The sequence below is a fragment of the Artemia sp. Qi Xiang Cuo genome, chromosome 14, assembly GCF_049724085.1.
Source record: "Artemia sp. Qi Xiang Cuo chromosome 14, ASM4972408v1, whole genome shotgun sequence".
NCBI classification, from domain to species: Eukaryota; Metazoa; Arthropoda; class Branchiopoda; order Anostraca; family Artemiidae; genus Artemia; species Artemia sp. Qi Xiang Cuo.
Window position 1 is genome coordinate 58242461 of NC_142807.1, and position 19346 is coordinate 58261806.

Consider the following 19346-nt stretch of genomic DNA (forward strand, 5'->3'; position numbering starts at 1 on the left):
TGATCCTTATGGAGTGCAACGTCAGGATCACATTTTCTACAGTAGATCTTGACTTAGCTCTTACAATTTATCTTTGTGTAGTCAATGACGCTATTTTCACTTATTCAATAGAATTCCCGTACTTCAATTCGCTTATTAGAAGCAATTTCACAAACAGCATCTTCAAGTGTTAAATCCCTTTCTGTTACAGCCAAATAGCAATAAGTAGGCTTTTCATCGTAACACCTGGTATCATTACTACGACGGCGTAAGAACCAAGGTCTTTTGTTGTTCCAACAGTTGAATCGTTGACCCGGTTCCTCCTCCCCGAACAATCTAAAACCACGACGATACCAATCTCGTAGCAATAAACTAAAATCACGGTTAGGATTCTTTCCAGTCATACCGGGATATGTATTCTCCTACTGATTACATTTATCATAATGACAATTGGAGTATAGGTGGCCTCTAGGATGAGAGTCACACACCTCTTCAAGACAGGAATTATAACCTTTAATTTGTACAGCATATCCTCCATGCAATTTACACGGGTTGCATAATCTACACTTTTCATCATACTCATCAATCATTGTGCAATTCTCACATGATGATGACCAGCTGCCCAGTGTGTACATACATAACGGACATGTATGGAACATTTTATCATGTGTTGACATTCTCACTGCCACAATGAAACTGAGCTAGCAACAACAAAAATTGTCTTAGATAGAGAGCGAGAGAGGAGTAAATCATCCTTGAGCACCATCTTTCTCATGAAAAAAGTCCTAAATTTCAAAACTAATGTTTAAAAGCATATCCACAATATCATTTTGCCGTGTTTTGATCAATATATCATTAAATCGTGTAAATGCATTTCGACCACTACGTAGAAGCTTCATACAATAGTCTAATGATGGAGAATCAGTTTTCATTATATCAACAAGCATTCCCCGAGAAAATATCTTCCTTTGAATAGACAACTCTAGAAAATCATCATCTAGAATCAAACGTTTTTCCATAAGAAGTAGATTCCTCATGATTCGCTCTTTCTCGAATATATCCATTTTTTAGAGTCCTAACTCTCTCACAACTATCTTCAGACTAACCAGAATTTCTTTTTGTACTCTAGAAAATATACGCTAGTCTACTATAGAAAGAAAAAAAAATACCATTGATTTAGAAACAATTTTATTGAACATGATTACAATAATAATAATCACAGATGCATTTTATTCTCATCAATATATTTCGATAGGACATCTAATGCTGACCGAAGTTTATTTATTTGGAGAATATTCACTTTTCCAGCAAAACATAGTTGCTCCTCCTGCTTAAACTCGCTTAATGATATCACGTATCTAGCATACATACTATCCCATTCAAGGCATAGTCTAAAGCTAGCGGTTATTTCCACAGCTACATTGGGTACTCGTATATCGTTGCTGCTGCTGCTGTTGGTTCCATCATTAATCTCCAATATTGTAAATGCACCACTCATTTTTTCTTCCACTAATATCCTCTCAAATAAACTATTCTCTCTGAATTCAATTCTCTTACTAATATGAACTAAAATGAAAATTACTCCTTATATTTGAATATAATTACTAATCAAGTTACCGTATATGCAGTAGCCACCACTCTCTCTCTCCGATTGACCCCAAAAAAATGGGTGTTACCTTAGAAACCCGTCTGGTAAGGCATATACCGTTCGTAGTAATAGGTGACTGACCCTGGTAAGTCATATTACGCAATCACTCGTCGGATGTATAGATGCATGCCCGTGGTAAGGCATATTACGCAATCACTCGTCGGATCCATAGGTGACTGCCCCGTGGTAAGGCATATTACGCAATCACTCGTCGGACCTTTAACACTATTACTGCTGAAATTTTACATAAAACTTAGAAGTCACCTGTTTCGAACAACAAGAAATATCATTTTTTGCGTGGGAAGCACTTATGTGGCTTCTTTTTTGTTTTTTTTCCTCCATAAAATATTACAAAGAAACAACTTTTCTTTCCATTTCTTTTTGTTTTAGCTGATTGACAGTTTACAAGTTCGATTTAGAATAGTCGACTGAGAAAAGTTCTTTTGAACCTCCTGATGATCCGGATTATACTGATTTAAGTTATCCTGATTTGTGTATATTAGCCATTGCTATAACTCCAAAAACCTCTAAAGAATGAACCAGTATTTTTAATGGGAATTTGGATGATGTCCTGACGTCATCATAGATTTGATACGTTCGGCATTGAGAAAATAAAAATGACCGAATGTTGAAAATGTGCTAATTTTCAAAAAAAACAACAAATCATTGAACTATTTTCGAGAAAAAATTACTGATACAATTATTGATCGTTTAAAGATAGAATATAAAAGGATCAAAAAGGAAACGTCCAACTCGTAAAAACGCCACAAAAATGAATAAAAAGAAATTCTGATGCGTTTAAAAAACCGAAAAAATTACATTTTATGACTCTGGGCTATCTAGACTCTGAAACACTAAACGGTATATTTTGGGCTTTGGTTTATAGATACTTGTCAAGTTTATTGGTTTTAAGTTTTATTGGCTTATAAATTTCAATTATCAATATTCGTCAAAAGAATCTTTAATATTTTGTGCTTAGTAGCCTTTGCTTCTAATTTATTTTTGCGTGCTATTCTGCTCTTGTCTTACGTCACAAAATATTTTGTCTTCTCATGTTTGTTGTTTCTGTTTGTGTTGTGTTTGTGTTTTATTTCTAATTATAGTTTTTTTTTTCTATATTCTTGTTTTCTTTTTCTTTTTTTTATAATTTTTCTATAGTTTTTCTTTTCATTGGGTATTTTTATTTTAATATTGTTTTAATAGTTTTAATATATTGAAATATTTTTTAATATAAGGAAGAGGAATATTTGAAAAAAAGATTTTCAAACAACTGCTTTCATCACGTCATTCATATAAAAACATGCTAAGAGTAAAAACTTTGCTTATCTACAAACATTTTGCGCAATAAGAAAAGGCAAGGAGCAAATTTATCTTCGGGCAGCCTAACTTTCACCTATCGTTATTAAGCTCCTTTATTCTAAGTATTTACATTATCAAAACTAAATTCCTCTTGAACTTATTCACACATCAAAACTATTAAAATAAAATACAGAACCTCTGTCTTTAGCGAATATGAATAACCCTGGTATTGAAAACGGCGAAGGTCTAGAAGGATCACATCTTCAGACGAGTGACTGTGAGCCATTAAGACAATGGACTTGTTATATACGTGATGCCACCGGTCAAACTAGCACATGGGACAAGAATCTCGAGGAAATCTATTCATTTGATACTGTCAAAGACTTTTGGACGTTTCAAGATCATACGGCAGATCCTAGTCAAATTAGAGAAGCCAAAAACCTAAGTATTTTCAGAAAGGGCATATCCCCTAGATGGGAAGATCCAGCCAATAGCGGTGGAGGCCAGTTTGAAATGATCATCAGTGTAGAAGAATTGGGTAGCAGCGAGGAAATTGATAAACTTTGGATAGACTTGGTATTGCTCATGATTGGAGAAAATTTTGGCGAACTGAATGACAAAATTCACGGTCTTGACTTAGCTGTACGTAGGAGGGTTTACAGAATTACCTTATGGGTAGAAGAGTTTGATGAACAGACGAAGAGTTTGATGATTAAATCTGGAATTGAAAAAATAAAAAGCATCAGTGATGTTAAAGTTAAATTTAAAAAGCATACTTGGTGAAAACCAATAGAAAAGCCGAGAGAAAATACAAAAGCTAATGTTTAGTATTGGCATCAATTCTAACAGACCAAAATTAGCTTAAAAAACATATGTTTTTTCAAACATTGGAATTAAGACATTTGCCAAATTTAATGGTCACTACCATAGTCATCAGCTTACTGATTTTTTTTGTCTTTATGTTTAACTTTTAACCAACTGTCAATGTGAAACATGCATAATGAGGTGATTTGTCACCACATTAGTAAAGCGGGAGGACTCCGACATACATGCTGAGAAAACAGTCGGACATGTTCAGTCACTTTCACGTCACTAATAAAATGAAAGTAACAAATAATCAACGAAATCAACTGTGAGCGTATGAAATTTCAGATATTAATTTTATACAGGTAACAAAGCACAACGAAAACTCAGTTTAATCGTCAGTACATTCCATTTTCATCGACACAGACATCTCAGCATCAACAGAAACACACAAACGTGATAAAAAAAAAGAGCAGCATAGAACAAGACAGTTCAAGTAAGTCAATACGAAGCACGATGAGCACAATTGCACGAAATAGTGAGTTGCTGAAAGCCACAGCAATTGAATAAAATCAATTCATAACAGGAAAATTAAGGGCAGCTTGGTTAAAAAAAGAGCATGAAAATAGGTACATGGCTTATAGCGAAATCTCAATCCTGGGCGATAAATACAGCGTTTATACCGACTCGTGCGGTTATTTTACGTATCGTATTCAAACGGACATTATGCTAATTATCGATATAAACAGTCTGTAAAAATGACCTACCAGTCGGTAAAATTCCTCGCTCGTCCTCCAATCCCCTATAAACGCCCCTGCTTGTGGCAGTGACAGTCAAGCTCCGGGTCCCGTAATGCCCCGATCATCAATCCCCTCTGCCAAAGTTCTCCCCAAAAATAGGTTCAAGGAGCCTTTCCCTGGAACAATTTCAAAAATGTGGGTGTAAAACACTCTTAATATACTTTACAAATGCTACTATACTCAGTGGCGGTTCTAGCCTCTCTTGCGCCCGGGCCAAAAATCTTGATTTTCCCCTAACTTCTACAGAATTTTCGAGCCAAATTTGAACAAAATTTTCTTACCTAACAAAATCACTGCTGGCATGGAAGTCAAACTCGGGAGATCCCGGTGAATCACGAGAGCAATTGTAGGCATAACTAGCTCTCTATTACTTTCTTTTTTGAGGAGGGGTTAACTATTGAGATTTGATTAGTTACTGGGGCTCTGAAGTAATTCTCCTATCTATTTTCAAGTCGAATTAATAGTAGTAAAATGAAACTAGTGCAACAGGTTCCACGAAATTTTATCAGGTTCCACGGAGAACAAGGAAATGCAGCAACATATGCATATATTTTGCAGAGGGTGGGAGGAGGGTACAAACTGGAAAAGGAGGGAATATAAAAAATTACAGATGATTGCAAAAGTCATGGAGTTACTCGGGGCTAGCCCTCGTATGTGTACTATGAAAATATACCCTGGATTAAGCAAACACCCGACTCAGTAATTGGGATAACGAAAAGATCAAGAGAAATAAAAACGGAACAATTTAATTTTGTCTAACTAGAAAAGAAAAATACTTGATCGGAGTTCACTAATGATGCTTGGGTGTGTCCATAAAGATAGAAAATTCGTATTTTCAAGGACCACCATTTGTATGCCTTCCAAATCTTTATTCAATATTATTTGACAGCCTGAAAGCGAAAAGAATTTTGTGAATAGAAAAACGAAAAAGGCGTAGACAACCCTCGTTCGGCTAAAAGATTCTTTCAAGAAACCCTGATGACAGTCACGTATCCTGTAATTTTCTTAAAATTCTAAACCACTGATGGAAACTGGAAAAGTGACGTCATAAAAATTTCATTTGAATAAATGGCGTTGCATAAGCATTTCCATATATGATAACTCAAAACCTATACCTCGTCAAAAAAAAAGTTGATACAAACTGGACGTCGAAGAATCTAAGGTAACAAACAAATACAACTTAAAAACAATAGGGAAATTTTTTCCAAGACAGTGTAATTTATACTAGTGAATATTTCGGCCCTATGTCCAAGGGCCGTCTTCAGCACAACATTAAATAAAAAAAAATACAAAAATATATATAAAAACAAACTTACATTAAAATACGAAGCTTAAAAAACCGATTTTAAAAACCTTTAAAATAGCCCTAGTATCCTTACTTCAACGAAGTTTAACCAGTACTGATAAATAAAATGACGAGAGAGGATGAGTTCATTCAAACGAAATAAAGTGAAATTATTAACTGCAAGTTTTCAGAGCTAATCTTGCTTTTTTAGCGGCTAGTCTTAAAGGCCTTTCTGTAACGGGTTCAATATTATTGTCAATTGGTTTAATAAAATATTTTGTTAGATCATTTTTAATTAAATTTGAGTATAAAGAATTCAGTGAGTATTTAAGGAAATATTTTTATTTATTTTGAGCCTAATTTCGATTGATTCCCGGACCACCTGTTTTATCCCCAAATCACTACTAATGAGAGAAGATTTTTCAAAAAGTATTTTGTGGCTGGGATTATCAAATATATGGCTAGCTAAAGCAGAATCAAAGGAGTTATTAGAATTATTAACAACTAACACTTTGTCTATGTCTTCTTTATGCTGGTGTATCCGTTTTTCTAGATTCTGATGAGTTCTGCCAACGTAGTAATTGCCACAATGGCATGGTATTTGATAAGCCCCTCTTTGGCGAGTAACTGGGGTTTTATCTTTACCGGAGTTTAAGACATTTGTGATTTTAAAATTATTGGTGAAAACTAAATACAGATTGTTTTTTGTGAAAATATTTTTTATTTTTGTGGTGATTCTTGGGATGTACGGAAGATAGATTATATTAGCGGGTTTTTCAGGAGCCTCACATTGTGAAATATCGTTGATTTTACGAAAATGTCTTTTTAGTCTATGGTTAATCGTATTATTGACAAAAGGAATGGGGTATCCGTTGCCAAAAAGAATATCTCTGATAAAATTTATTTCTGCTTTTATGTATGAAGCGGAGCAAATTTTCAGGGCACGGTCAATGAGAGAAGTTACAACTGCTCTTTTAACTTGTGGGGGCTGATTAGAATTAAAATTAAGATATCTATTGTTTTGTATTGGTTTTCTATAGATAGTGAAGTCAAAATTATTAGAATTACGGATAATTAGCACATCTAAAAATGGTAGTTTATTTTCAAATTCAATTTCTAGGGTAAACTGCAAATTTCTATCATAAGTATTAAGATGATCTAGGAAACCCCGAAGTTCAGTTTCCCCATAATTCCAAGTTGTATTTGTTTGATATGGAAAGGCAGTGTGGTCTTCGTCAATATTTGCGTCTAGCTTATGGGGAGCAGTTGACCTATGATATTTTCTATTTTATTAGTTTAGGTAAAAAACATGCAAATATTATTAGTCAACAAAAATTTTTAGAATCATGCAGAAACGAAAATCTTATTCCAAAGTCTTTAAGATATAAACTACATCTAAATACCCGGAAAGAATGGCAATTTGCTCATATACTACAATTAAAAACCTTAGTCCATATTATTAAGGACAAAAAGCAAAAAAGACATATCATTTCCTCAGAAAGAAAATCTCTCGAAAAAAATTTTTTGTTTGAAACCTGTCCACTGTTGATTTTTCTCAAGTTGTTAGATTAGAAGGGAATTTGTTTAGCGATGATTTTCACTTGTCAAAGGAACGACTATATACAAAATTGGAAAAATTGGGGGATGAATATTCGATGAGAGACCGTATTTATTCTCCAAGATTCAGTCCTGGACCCGCTATTGTTAACCTCTCTTCTAGAACGTTTGAACCCCAGGAAATCCAAACCCTGCAAAGGTCCAAAATTCTCTTTTTGCCGAAACAGGTTCCCGTCGTGGATATAGTCTCCTCTTTAGAGTCCGCTTTGCATAAATACTGCCCATCTGTTTCAAACCCTGACGAAGTTAGGTCTTGTCTCATAAATACCCCTCTATAATAGCCAAAAAAAAGACTAAGTCTTCTACCACTTTCACACGAAAAAATTTTCACGACATAAAAGTATTATCTAACCTCCGCAAATACCAATCTATTATAATAACCAAAGCAGACAAAAGCAACTCACTCGTTGTCATGGATACGGCAGACTATGACAACAAAATCTTTTCACTTTTAAAAGACACAAGTACATATAAACCGATCACTCATGATCCTACTGATAAATTTACTAATAATATTATAAATGAATTAAAACAGCTAAAACAGAATGGTAAAATCACACCACAATTATAAAAAAATTTTTACCCCCGTGGTAGTTTCTGTCCAAAATTTTACGGCTTACCAAAACTGCATAAACAAGGTATTCCCCTAAGACCTATCGTAGTATGTACTACAGTCCCCGCTTCCAATATTGGAAAATGGCTTTGCAGAGCTTTGAAACGTTTACTATATTCACAAAATTCCTGCATCAGTAATTCGGCAGATTTGGTTAAAAAACTTAATAACACAAGTATTTCAGAAAACACAATAATTAGCAGTTTTGATATTGTTTCCATGTACACGAATATAGATGTGGCTACTTCTGAGCAATTATTAAAAACTTCTGTTTTAACTTCTGTTTTAAGCAATTTTAACTTCTGTTCGTTTTGGGTTTCATTTATTTATCGATGCTGATTTGTGGTAATTTCAAGCTTGGTAGATTATTGGATTTTATTTTTGCTTACTTTTGGTTTAATGGAGTTCTTTACATTTCTTTGAAAAAACTTATTTTGTGGAAAAAGTTTTTTAATTAATTTTCAAAAAGAGGAGAAAAATCCCTCAAAAGGACTAGTAATCTTAATAAAGTTCAAACCATCAGATTCAGCATATCAAAGAACCAAAATGTAGAAGTTCCAAGCTCCTATCTACAAAAATATGGAATTATGGGTTTTTAGCAGAAAGAACATAACTGGGTGGGTATTTGCTGGGTTTTTTTTCCAGGAGTGTTTGTAATGAACCTGTGATTTTAGAAGATTTTTAGAAGATTGGAAAAGGGCTCATTTGAACCGAAATTAAAATTATCAACGTACCATGGGAGTTGTCAACCAGCCCCCCTCCTTAACTCCTTTTTAAGACATTCAATAAAAATTATTAGAACGCCATTTTGCCCTTAATAGTTGAAAAGTCCGATAACACGTCTCTGAAGATGACATACCTCCATAGACCTTGTTCAAAAACTTTATTTCTGCAGGTTAGTGAAAAAGATGACTTTTTATGACATTAAGACGGATTAGAGTTTTTCACCATTAACAAAGACTTCTGGGTGTGAAGCGAAAATGTTTTGGCTTTTATTAGTTTCTATATATATATTTTTCACTGTCTTCAGTTAAAGTCTTATATATTATTTGTGAAATTTCATTTCATTTTATTGTGGTCATAGAAATCACTCTCGTCATTTCCAAACGTTTTTGTGCAATTTGTTTTTTGCTGTTGTGAAGAATTTTCTGTGCCTTTTGTCCATGTGAGCCCCAAATATCCCTTGGCAAAAATTGACATGGAGATGTGTAGAGTCGGAAGTACGAATAGATTGAAGAAGCTAAATCCCAAAGGCCATCCCATAGGACTTGACTAGTCAGGGATGCTTCTGACTTTAATCAGACAAACTTTGTATAAAACATTCTGATTTACCGCCCATGACGCATTAAATATATCCCTTGTTACTTTAAAACCATCAATCTCCTTTGGAATCTACAATTTCTGTTCCAAAATTATGGGGCTAGTTGCCCTCCAATCACTTTCGACTATTAAAAAGGGTACTAGCCCTTCAAATTTCCAATCGAATGAGCCTGTTTTGAAGTTTTTACGACATTGCTTCCTATAAAAACCTTATATGCCCCCAGGCCATAACTTAAAACCCTTGCCCTAAGGGTTGTGGGGGAGTGTCCTCCTCAAAAACATATGTTCTATCTGGAAATCAACTACGGTGAACAAAATGGCTATCTCAAAATTTTGATGGGATGTGTCTGGGGGAATGATGAGCGTGGGGGGGGGCTATTTGCCCTCCAATCACTTTTGACTATTAAAAAGCCACTAGAACTCTCAATTTCCAATCGAATGAGCCCCTTTTGAAGTTTATACGAAGACCCCTTCCATATGAAGTGCCCTGCTCTAAAGGAAAAAAAATAATACATAGTATATTGTGCCAAACATTGTTCTTATAAGCCCTCAGGGCATAACTTAAAACCCTTGCCCCGAGGGTTGTGGCGGAGTTTCCTCCTTAAAAACATATTTTTTCTCTGGAAATATACTACCCTGAACAAAACGGCTATCTCAAAATTTTGATTGGATGTTTCTGGGGGAATGATGGGCGTGGGGGGGGGGGGCTAGTTGCCTTCCAATCACTTCCGACTATTTCCAATTTCCAATCGAATGAGCCTCTTTTGAAGTTTCTACGACGACCCCTTCCATATGAAGTGCCCTGCCCTAAAGGAAAAAAATAATACATAGTACATTGTGCCAACATTGTTCTTATATGCCCAAAGGGCATAACTTAAAACCTTTGCCCCGAGGGTCGTGGGGGAGTGTCCTCCTCAAAAACATATTTTCAACTAGGCTGATCAAAATGGCTATCTCAACATTTTGATTGGATGTGTTTGGGGAAATGATGGGCGTGGGGGGGGGGCTAGTTTCCCTCCAATCACTTTCGACTATTAAAACGGGCGCTAACCTTTTAAATTTCCAATCGAATGATCCTTTTATGAAGTTTGAACGACAATAATTTCTATAAGGATCATATATTCCCCCAGGGCACAGCTCACAACCCTTGCTCGGGGAGATGTGGGAGAGAGTCCTCCTAAAAAACATTTTTTCTATGTGGAAATCAACTACGCTGAACAAAATGGCAATCTCAAAATTTTGATTTGACGTGTTTAGGGAAATGATGGGCGTGGGAGGGGGGCTTGTTGCCCCCCAAGCGCTTTCGACTATTAAAAAGGATACTAACCCTTCAGATTTCCAATCGAACTAACCAATTTTGAGGTTTCTATGACAACGCCTTATATAAAAACCTTATATGCCCCCCGGGCATAACTTAAAACCCTTGCCCTGAGGGTATTAAAAAGAGCTATTAAAAAGCACATTAGAACTCTCAATTTCCAATCGAATGAGCCCCTTTTGAAGTTTCTACGACAACCACTTCCATATGAATTGCCTGGCTCTAAAGGAAAAAAAAATAGTAGCCTACATTATGCCAACATCGTTCTTATATGCCCTCAGGGCATAACTTAAAACCCTTACCCCAAGGGTTTTGGGGGAGTGTCCTCCTCAAAAACATATTTTCTATCAGGAAATCAACTACGCTGAACAAAATGGCTATCTCAAAATTTTGATTGGATGTGTTTGGGGAAATGATGGTTGTGGAGGGGGGGGGGGGGGGGGAGTTGCCCTCCAATCACTTTCGACTATTAAAAGTGGCACTAGCCCTTTGAATTTCCAATCGAATGAGCCTTTTTTGAAGTTTCTACGACCACGCATTATATAAAACCTTATATGCCCCCCAGGGAATAACTTAAAATCCTTGCTATGAGGGTTGTGGTGGAGCATTCTCCTCATTGACATAATGTATGAACTAGTATCCACTCCAAGCAAGAAAATGGATATTTCAAAATTCTAATTTGATTTGGTCAGGATCCTGTTGTGCGTGGGGGGAGAGGCTCGCTTCAGTCCAGTCACTTTCGACTATTCAAAAGGGTACTAGTTCTTTGAATTTCCAATCGAATGAGCCTGTTTTGAAGTTTCTATGACAACGCCTTCTATAAAAACCTTATATGTCCCCAGGGCATAGCTTAAAACCCTTGGGGGAGTGTCCTCCTCAAAAACACATTTCTATCTGGAAATCAACAACGCTGAACAAAATGGCTATCTCGAAATTTTGATTGGATGTGTTTGGGGGAATGACGGGCGTGGGGGGAGGGGGTCTAGTTTCCCTCCAATCACTTTCAACTATTAAAAAGGGTCCTAGGACTCTCGATTTCCAATCGAATAAGCCCCTTTTGAAGTCTCTACGACCCCTTCCATATGAAGTGCCCTGCTCTAAAGGAAAAAAAAATAAAGGGTAAATTGTGCCAACACTGTTCTTATGTGCCCTCAGGGCATAACTTAAAACCCTTGCCCAGAGGGTTGTGGGGAAGTGTCCTCCTCAACAGACATTTTCTATCTGGAAATCAACTACGCTGAACAAAATGGCTATCTCAAAGTTTTGATTGGATGTGTTTGGAAGAATGATGGGCGTGGTGGAGCTACTTGCCCTCTAATCACTTTCGAATATTATAAAGGGCACTAGCCACCCTAATTTCCAATCGAATGAGCCCTTTTCGAAGTTTCTACGACAACTCCTTCGATACGAAGTGCCTGTCGAAGAAAGAAAAAAAAAACACATTGTGGTCACATCGTTCTTTACCTAGGCAGCGCTAGCGCGCTGCCTATGATTTACAAACCTAAATACTTCAATAATGGATTAATTTTGCAGACATTTCGTCCCCCTCTTCAAGGCAGCCTAGAATTATGCGAACCCGCATGCTTGATTGACCCCTTCTTTGTCCACCAGACATCCCAGTGAAAGGGTTATACCCTTGTTTTGTTAATTTAGACATGACAAGCGCGAAAAGATTTTGTTTACGAACCTCCCCTCTCGATACGTATTCAGACGCGGTTTTGTTTAAATCGCAAGTGTGAAGATTTTGATGTTTTTAAACGCATCAAGAGAAAAGATACTTTTTGAGTAAATCATTCTTTTTGAAAGGATTAAATGGTAATGAATGGTAAGGGGGGGGGGGGTTATGCAGTGTAAAAAAAGAGTATATTTGAAACAAAGCAAAGTATAAAGATTTTTTGGGGGGTATAGGGAAAATTCTGGAGACTGGAAAATTTTCTAATAAATTCACCTACTTGCTAACAGGTATTATCCATTATCTAAGAGGCTTGTTGTGTCTTCAATTGCTTAAAAGAGACTGATAAGAAAATTTCTTTATCTGCTCTATATATAGCATATTTTGTGGGGGAAGTTCTCTATGGCTTTTAATAGAAAAGCTTTGCGGGGGATTTCAGCCACCTTGCAATTTTTTCTTGAAACAACGCAGGGGAGTTTAGCTAGCTGGGGGTGTGTCTGGAAAAACATCGTAGGGGATTTCAACCACCAGGGACTTTTGCCTATAAATAACGTGGGGGAGTTTTGCTAGCTGGGGGTGTGTCTGGAAAAACATCGTAGGGGATTTCAACCACCAGGGAATTTTGCCTATTAACAACGTGGGGGAGTTTTGCTAGCTGAGGGTGTGTCTGGAAAATTTCATAAGGGATTTAAACCACCTGGGAATTTTGCCTAGTAACAACGTGGGGGAGTTTTGCTAGCTGGGGATGTGTCTGGAAAAACATCGTAGGGGATTTGAACTACCTGGGAATTTTGTCTAGTAACAAAAAAGGGGAGTTTTGCTAGCTGGGGGTGTGTCTGGAAAAACATCGTAGGGAATTTCAGCCACTTGGGACCGTGTCTAGACATGATTTTGCCTAGAAACAAGGAAAAGGGGTGTATCACTTGACGTCAGAGGGTTGCAAATCCAATGTTATTTTCCCTATGGATGCCGTGACGTCAGAGGGCATGCCCGAGAAACAGGGATGAGGGGCTAGGAACTTCACTTATTATTACTACTTGTGGATTATACGGACACCATTTCAAGTAGTTGAAACACCTGGGAATTTTACCAAAAATTGCGAAACCTGGTCGTGCCAAAACTTGCCTGGGCAGGAATTTCACCTAAAATTGCGACACTTTTCGCCAAAAGAGGAAATCACCGTTAAACATTCTTCTTGAAGTTATGAAAGAAAGGAGTAGCCCCTAGGGAGGTTGTAGATCCTTTTATGGGGTTACTACTAAGGTCACTTGCCACATCAATTGAAAAACTACGTCATCATTTTCTCTTGACAAAGATTATTCCAAGATAATCTTTTAAATTTTTTTGTAAAATACAAATTTCAAAAGAGCAAAATACTTTGATTCTTTGGCTCTCCATATTTTGGTGACCAAAGCAATGATCAGTAGAAACAAATTAGCCTACATTTAAAATTCTTCATCATTTGTCTGTCCCTTAAAAATTACAATATAAGAAACTTGATTCTTTTCTCATAGAGCGTTTAAATATGGAATCTGATAGAGCTCATCCTATGAAGGGGGTCAAAGGCGATGCCATTGATCTTTGCAAAGAAACAGTAGACATGGCAGGAGCACAAACTGTCATTGAAATGATGAAATCTACTGAACTAGGCTGTTACGAAGATACTAGCTTCTCCAGTCGTAAAATAAGAAAAAAAGTATTTGGAATCGTTTGGGGTTTGCTAATTCTTTGGAGTCTTAGTATTTTTTTATTGTATTCTTATGTACCTGCAGCACAACAATTTTTAGATGTATATCCATACCTAATGTGGATAGCTTTCATAGTTCTTTTGGTAAGTGCAATTGTTCTGATGGGCACGGAAGGATGCAACTGTGGTGAAGTATTAGTTATGTGTATCAGCGGTCTTTTTGACCAGTAGTTTCGGGTGAAATACCACCAAAGATGAGTGCTTGAAAATCATGTTTTTGTATTTTAAAACCCATGCTTACCTATCATGCAAGTAAGTATAACATAAGTATATACTTGCCTACATTTGGTTGACTGTTGGGTTATACTACTTTGTCCTAGGTGAATGGATAGGTGAGTAAGGTTCTGGTTCAAGTGCTTGTTTATCTCATTTGCTAAAGAGCAAAAGAAATCTTTTCTTCTCCTTTCCTTCCCTTTTTTAACCAAATAATTACCTTTAACACATTATATGATGTACTTATCGTACAATAAAATATCTACAAATTGGATAAATAACAGTGCTACCAATTGGGAACGTCGGGGCTTTCGCTACCACAAATTGTTTTATATATCTGGAACTAATGATATAGCCTATTTTAGTTTGCAGATTCTACCCAAACAATCCTTACTTGTTAAAGAAGCTGTCACTATACTATGCAAACTAACTGATGACAAGAAAGAAATTGATATATTCATAATTACCCTTATGTTGAGGTAGTCAGTAACGTAGGAGAAGGGGACAAAGACACCACAAGGTCTTTGAATTATCTTCCAAGTGATGCTGCAAAGATAATAGAGCTTGATATCACTTATACTTCCGCAACAAACGATGTGGCTAGAGATAATCTGTCCAGACTTCCTACTTGTTTTACTTTGGTTGCTGATGATTTAGGCAACGTTCCACTAAGTCGTCAAAGGTCAACAGCCACAATAGCACAACAGTATCGCCAGGACAGTACTTACAACTTGTACCAAAAAAAGGCAGAACCTTCGAAAACAAAAACACAGGGGATGGGTCAAAATGGAAAAAGATAGCAGAGTCTGGAGATCATAAATCAGAACCACCAACAAGACTGGGAGAAAAGGTTCTTCATGATAAGCATTCCCGAATATAGGTTTTTTGCCAGTTGTAGGACGAAACTATTCGGACTATGATCACATAGGAAACAACATGACATGCTTCTGGCAATGATGATATTACCTTCACACTGAGCTTTGAAGAACTTGACAATTCTTAGGAAATAATGCTACAATCAGGATATTATCACCTTTCCTGTGAAACAATGTACTGGTCTAGGTCAGACGATCTAATAAATACACTTTGCAACTAATAATGAACTCTAGGACAGCGACAAAGTGGCTAAAATGAGGCTACTTGTAGATGCCATGATCACTAAATTTCAGCAATATGGGACGTCCTATTAAAAAAACTTACCATGGACGAACAAATGATACCTTTTTTTAGTCGTCACATCAGCAAAATTTGAAAGATAATCACATCAGCAAAATTTTATTAAATTCTCTACATATAATACTATCATTAGATCAAGAAATTATTGGGGTATTAGTATAGTGTGTTGTATGTGTATTTCATTATGAATAGATCTTATCTTATTAAGCATCATTATGTATAATACTACCTATTTTTTAGGCACCAGGTTGTATTAAGTATCGTTTTCTTAATCCCCTTAATCATCTTATTTATATGGGATTATATTATGCTCTTCCTTGGAGTTTCGTGGTTTAGAAGCTTATTATGAGGCGTTTTCAGGCGTTTAAATGTTGTACTAAGAAATTCAGGGTATCAGTTATAGTAGTATATGCCCCTGTTGGACCGACTGACGGAGATACTAGTAACTCAGATGAATTTTACTTACAGTTACAGGAACAAATAGACAGGGTCCCAGGTAGTAGTATGGTGTTTTTACTAGGAGATTTTAATGCCCAGGTCGGTAGAAATAGGGATAGATGATATCCTAGCCTAGGTAAATTTGGTGTAGGAAAAGAAAACAGTAATGGCTACAGGTGTTTTCAATTTTATAGGTATAACAATGTAGTTATAATCAATACGGTGTTTGGTCATAAAATGGCCCATAAGTTGACATGGTATTCACGTGATAGTAAGACGGCAAACCTTATTGATTAAGTTATAGTAAACCGAAGAATGGCAGGATCAATACAAGATACTAGGGTATGTAGGAGTGTTGTTATCGATGTTCAAAGTAAAGATCACCATCTAGTAGTGTCTAGGGTTAATTTAAGGCTGAAATTTCGGAAAGGTAACTATCTCTCGGGAAATTATTATGTTGGTAGACTCCAGGATGAGAATCTGATAGAAACTTTTCAGGAACAGTTGAATAATAAATTTGAGTTTAAAATTTGACAATGAGGAAGATGGGTTGGAATAATTTTAGAAAAACTCTTGTGAAGTTGCTGACGGTGTCTTAGGGAAGAAAGTTAAGACTGCAGCTAGGAATACTAGTAAAAAAGCTTTATGTTTTATAGAGAGAAGGGGTTTGTACAAAAATTATCCGAGTGATAGACACATGAAAACAAAAGTAATGTAAAGTAAGTAGAGAAAGCATTAAAATATGAACTAAGATGGTGTGAAGTGGAGGCCATGGATAAAATTGCTGATAATCTGGAAGATGTAGCAGACGGCATGATAGTAAAATATTGTACTGGCGTCGTAATAAACTGAGAGGGAGTAGTCGATCTGGACCTGTCCCAGTTAAAGATAGGAACAGGGCCACAATTAGTGATAAAGAAAGAGTTAAAGAGAGATGGATGGAACATTTTGAGAATGTGCTAAACCGAGATACTGTTACAGCAAAGAATATAGAGGAAGATGAAAAAGAATGCGATACCTTGGATGTGAAGGAAGATTTTTTTATTTTATTTTTTTTTGTGAGGAAGAATTAGCAACAGTACTAAAAGGATTACAAAATAATAAGGCTCTAGGTCCTGATAGTGTGGTAAATAAGTTTCTTAAATATGGTGGCTCTGAGGTTAGAAATCAGTTACTAAAGATCATGAATATGATTTTGGGGGAAATTGCCTAATGATTTTAGGAAAATCTTAATTAAACCACTGTAAAAGAAAGGTAATAAGCGTGAGTGTCGTAATTATCGAGGCATTAGTCTGGTTTCTGTAGGTAGCAAATTAATTAGTAATATGATACTTTTTAGGCAGGCAGATGGTATAAACAAAGTTTTAAGAGAAGAGCACTGCGGTTTTAGAAAAGGTAAAGGATGTGTCGACCGAATTTTCACTCTTAGCCTAATAATTGAGAAGTGCCTTAGTCGTCAAACACCTTTTGTCCTCAGTTTTATAGATTGTGAGCAAGCGTTCGATTCTGTTGATAGAAGAGCTTAGCAAAGGTCTTATCCTTGTATGGTATTAATTAAAAAACTTTTCCACAAAATAAGTTTTTCAAAGAAAAGTAAAGTACTCCATTAAACAAAGAATGAGCAAAAATAAAATCAAATTATCTACCAAGCGTGAAATTACCACAGCTCAGCATCGATAGATAAATGAAACCCAAAACGAACAGAATAAGTTGGTCTCAAAACCCCTATGCCTTCCCAAGGCCAGAACAAAATTTGCACTTTACTGAAAAAAATATAAATGTTTTTACTTTTGTAACTTTAATAAATCAAACAATATTAACATTTTGATTACTAAATTATCAGTATATGTATATTAAACTGACAATGCACATTCATTTGTATTTTTCAGTAAAGTGCAAATTTTGTTCTGGGCCTTGGAAAGGCCCCCCACGCCCTTTCTTCCCCAAACCCATCCGCTACAAAGTTTGAGATAGCCCTTTTTAAAAATTGTTCAAAACTTATATAACAAAAACTCCGATTTCCCCACAACCCCCAGGGCCTGGGGGGGGGGGGGTAGGCGTTGCAAGTGTTGTCCTAGGGGCGTATATGGTTCTTATGAAAGGGATTCTCGTATATACTTCAGAGAGGTCTCATTTGATTGGAAATTGAAAGTTCTAGTTCACTTTTTAAGAGTCAAACGATATCCGAGGGCAACTAGCCCCCCCCCCTCATACACACACATACTCTTTTTTCCCCAAGCCCATCCGATAAAATTTTGAGATAGCCATTTCGTTAAAAAATAGTGCTACGGTCAGATAAGAAAAGCTCCCGTGTCAAGACAACTCCCCAGGGCCCGGGGGCAGGCGTTTTGAGTAACGCAATGGGGGCATATATGGTTCTTAAGGAAGAGATGCTCGTATAAACTTCAGAAAGGGGTCATTTGATTGTATATTGAAAGCTCTCGTTTACTTTCACAGAGTCAAAAGAGATCAGAGGGCAACTAGCCCCTCCCCCTACACGCCTTTTTCTTCCCCAAACCCATCCGATAAAAATCTTGAGGCGGCCATTTTGTTAAAATAGTTTCAAACGTTATATATTAAAGCTCCGGGTTCGACACAACCCCCAGGGCCCGGGGACAGGCATTGTAAGTTATGCCCTGGGTCCATATATGGTTCTTATAGAAGAAATACTCGTAAAACTTCAAAGAGGGCTCATTTGATTGAAAATGGAAAGTTCTAGTTCCCTCTTAAAGAGTCAAAAGAGATCGAAGGGCAATTAGCCCCCCCCCACACCCTTTGTCCCAAAACCCATCCGATAAAAATTTTAAGATAGCCATTTTGTTAAAAATAGTTCTAACATCACATAATAAAAAGTCTGAGGTGGACACAAACCCATTTTTTTACTTTGATATTATTACTTTGATACTAGTTTTGATACTCTGATGAACATTTGATTTCGAAAAAAAAGTTTGATTTTGAAATAAAGTATTATTTTTGGAATCAAAAACAAACAAAAAAATAAATAAAAAAAAGTTTCCGAAAAAAAGAAACATACAAAAAGTAATAATATAAATGAATAAACAAATTTTAGAGCGGGTAATTCTTAAATTAGTATGCAAATCAAGTTTAAAACGAAAAAAATATTTTGCTATTGAAGTACAAACCTAAGACAAGCAGAAATCAAATAAACAATCAATGTAAACAAACATACAATAGGTAGTATTATAAATGAGTAAATAAATCTTGAGATGAGTAAAATTTAAATTGAATATGCAAACCAAGCTTCAAACAAACAAAAATTACTACAAACAAGAGTCTGGGTATCGCCTCCTTCTCTCACTGTAAAAGTCTAAAACCTACTGCGTCATGGCCGTTTGCTGAAAACTAAATGTGTCTTGAACAGTCTTGGAAAGTATAAACAAAAACAAATTAAGTATT

At 36.1% G+C, this 19346-nt stretch overlaps 1 protein-coding gene across 1 annotated transcript; it reads left to right on the forward strand.

Annotated features, from left to right (window-relative positions):
• The first annotated feature begins 3139 nt into the window (after positions 1-3139).
• On the forward strand, positions 3140-3709 carry LOC148944691 (eukaryotic translation initiation factor 4E1-like). Its single transcript, XM_089099996.1, has one exon. It carries the CDS (start codon positions 3140-3142, stop codon positions 3707-3709), a length of 570 nt encoding a protein of 189 aa, XP_088956122.1.
• The last annotated feature ends 15637 nt before the right edge of the window (positions 3710-19346 follow it).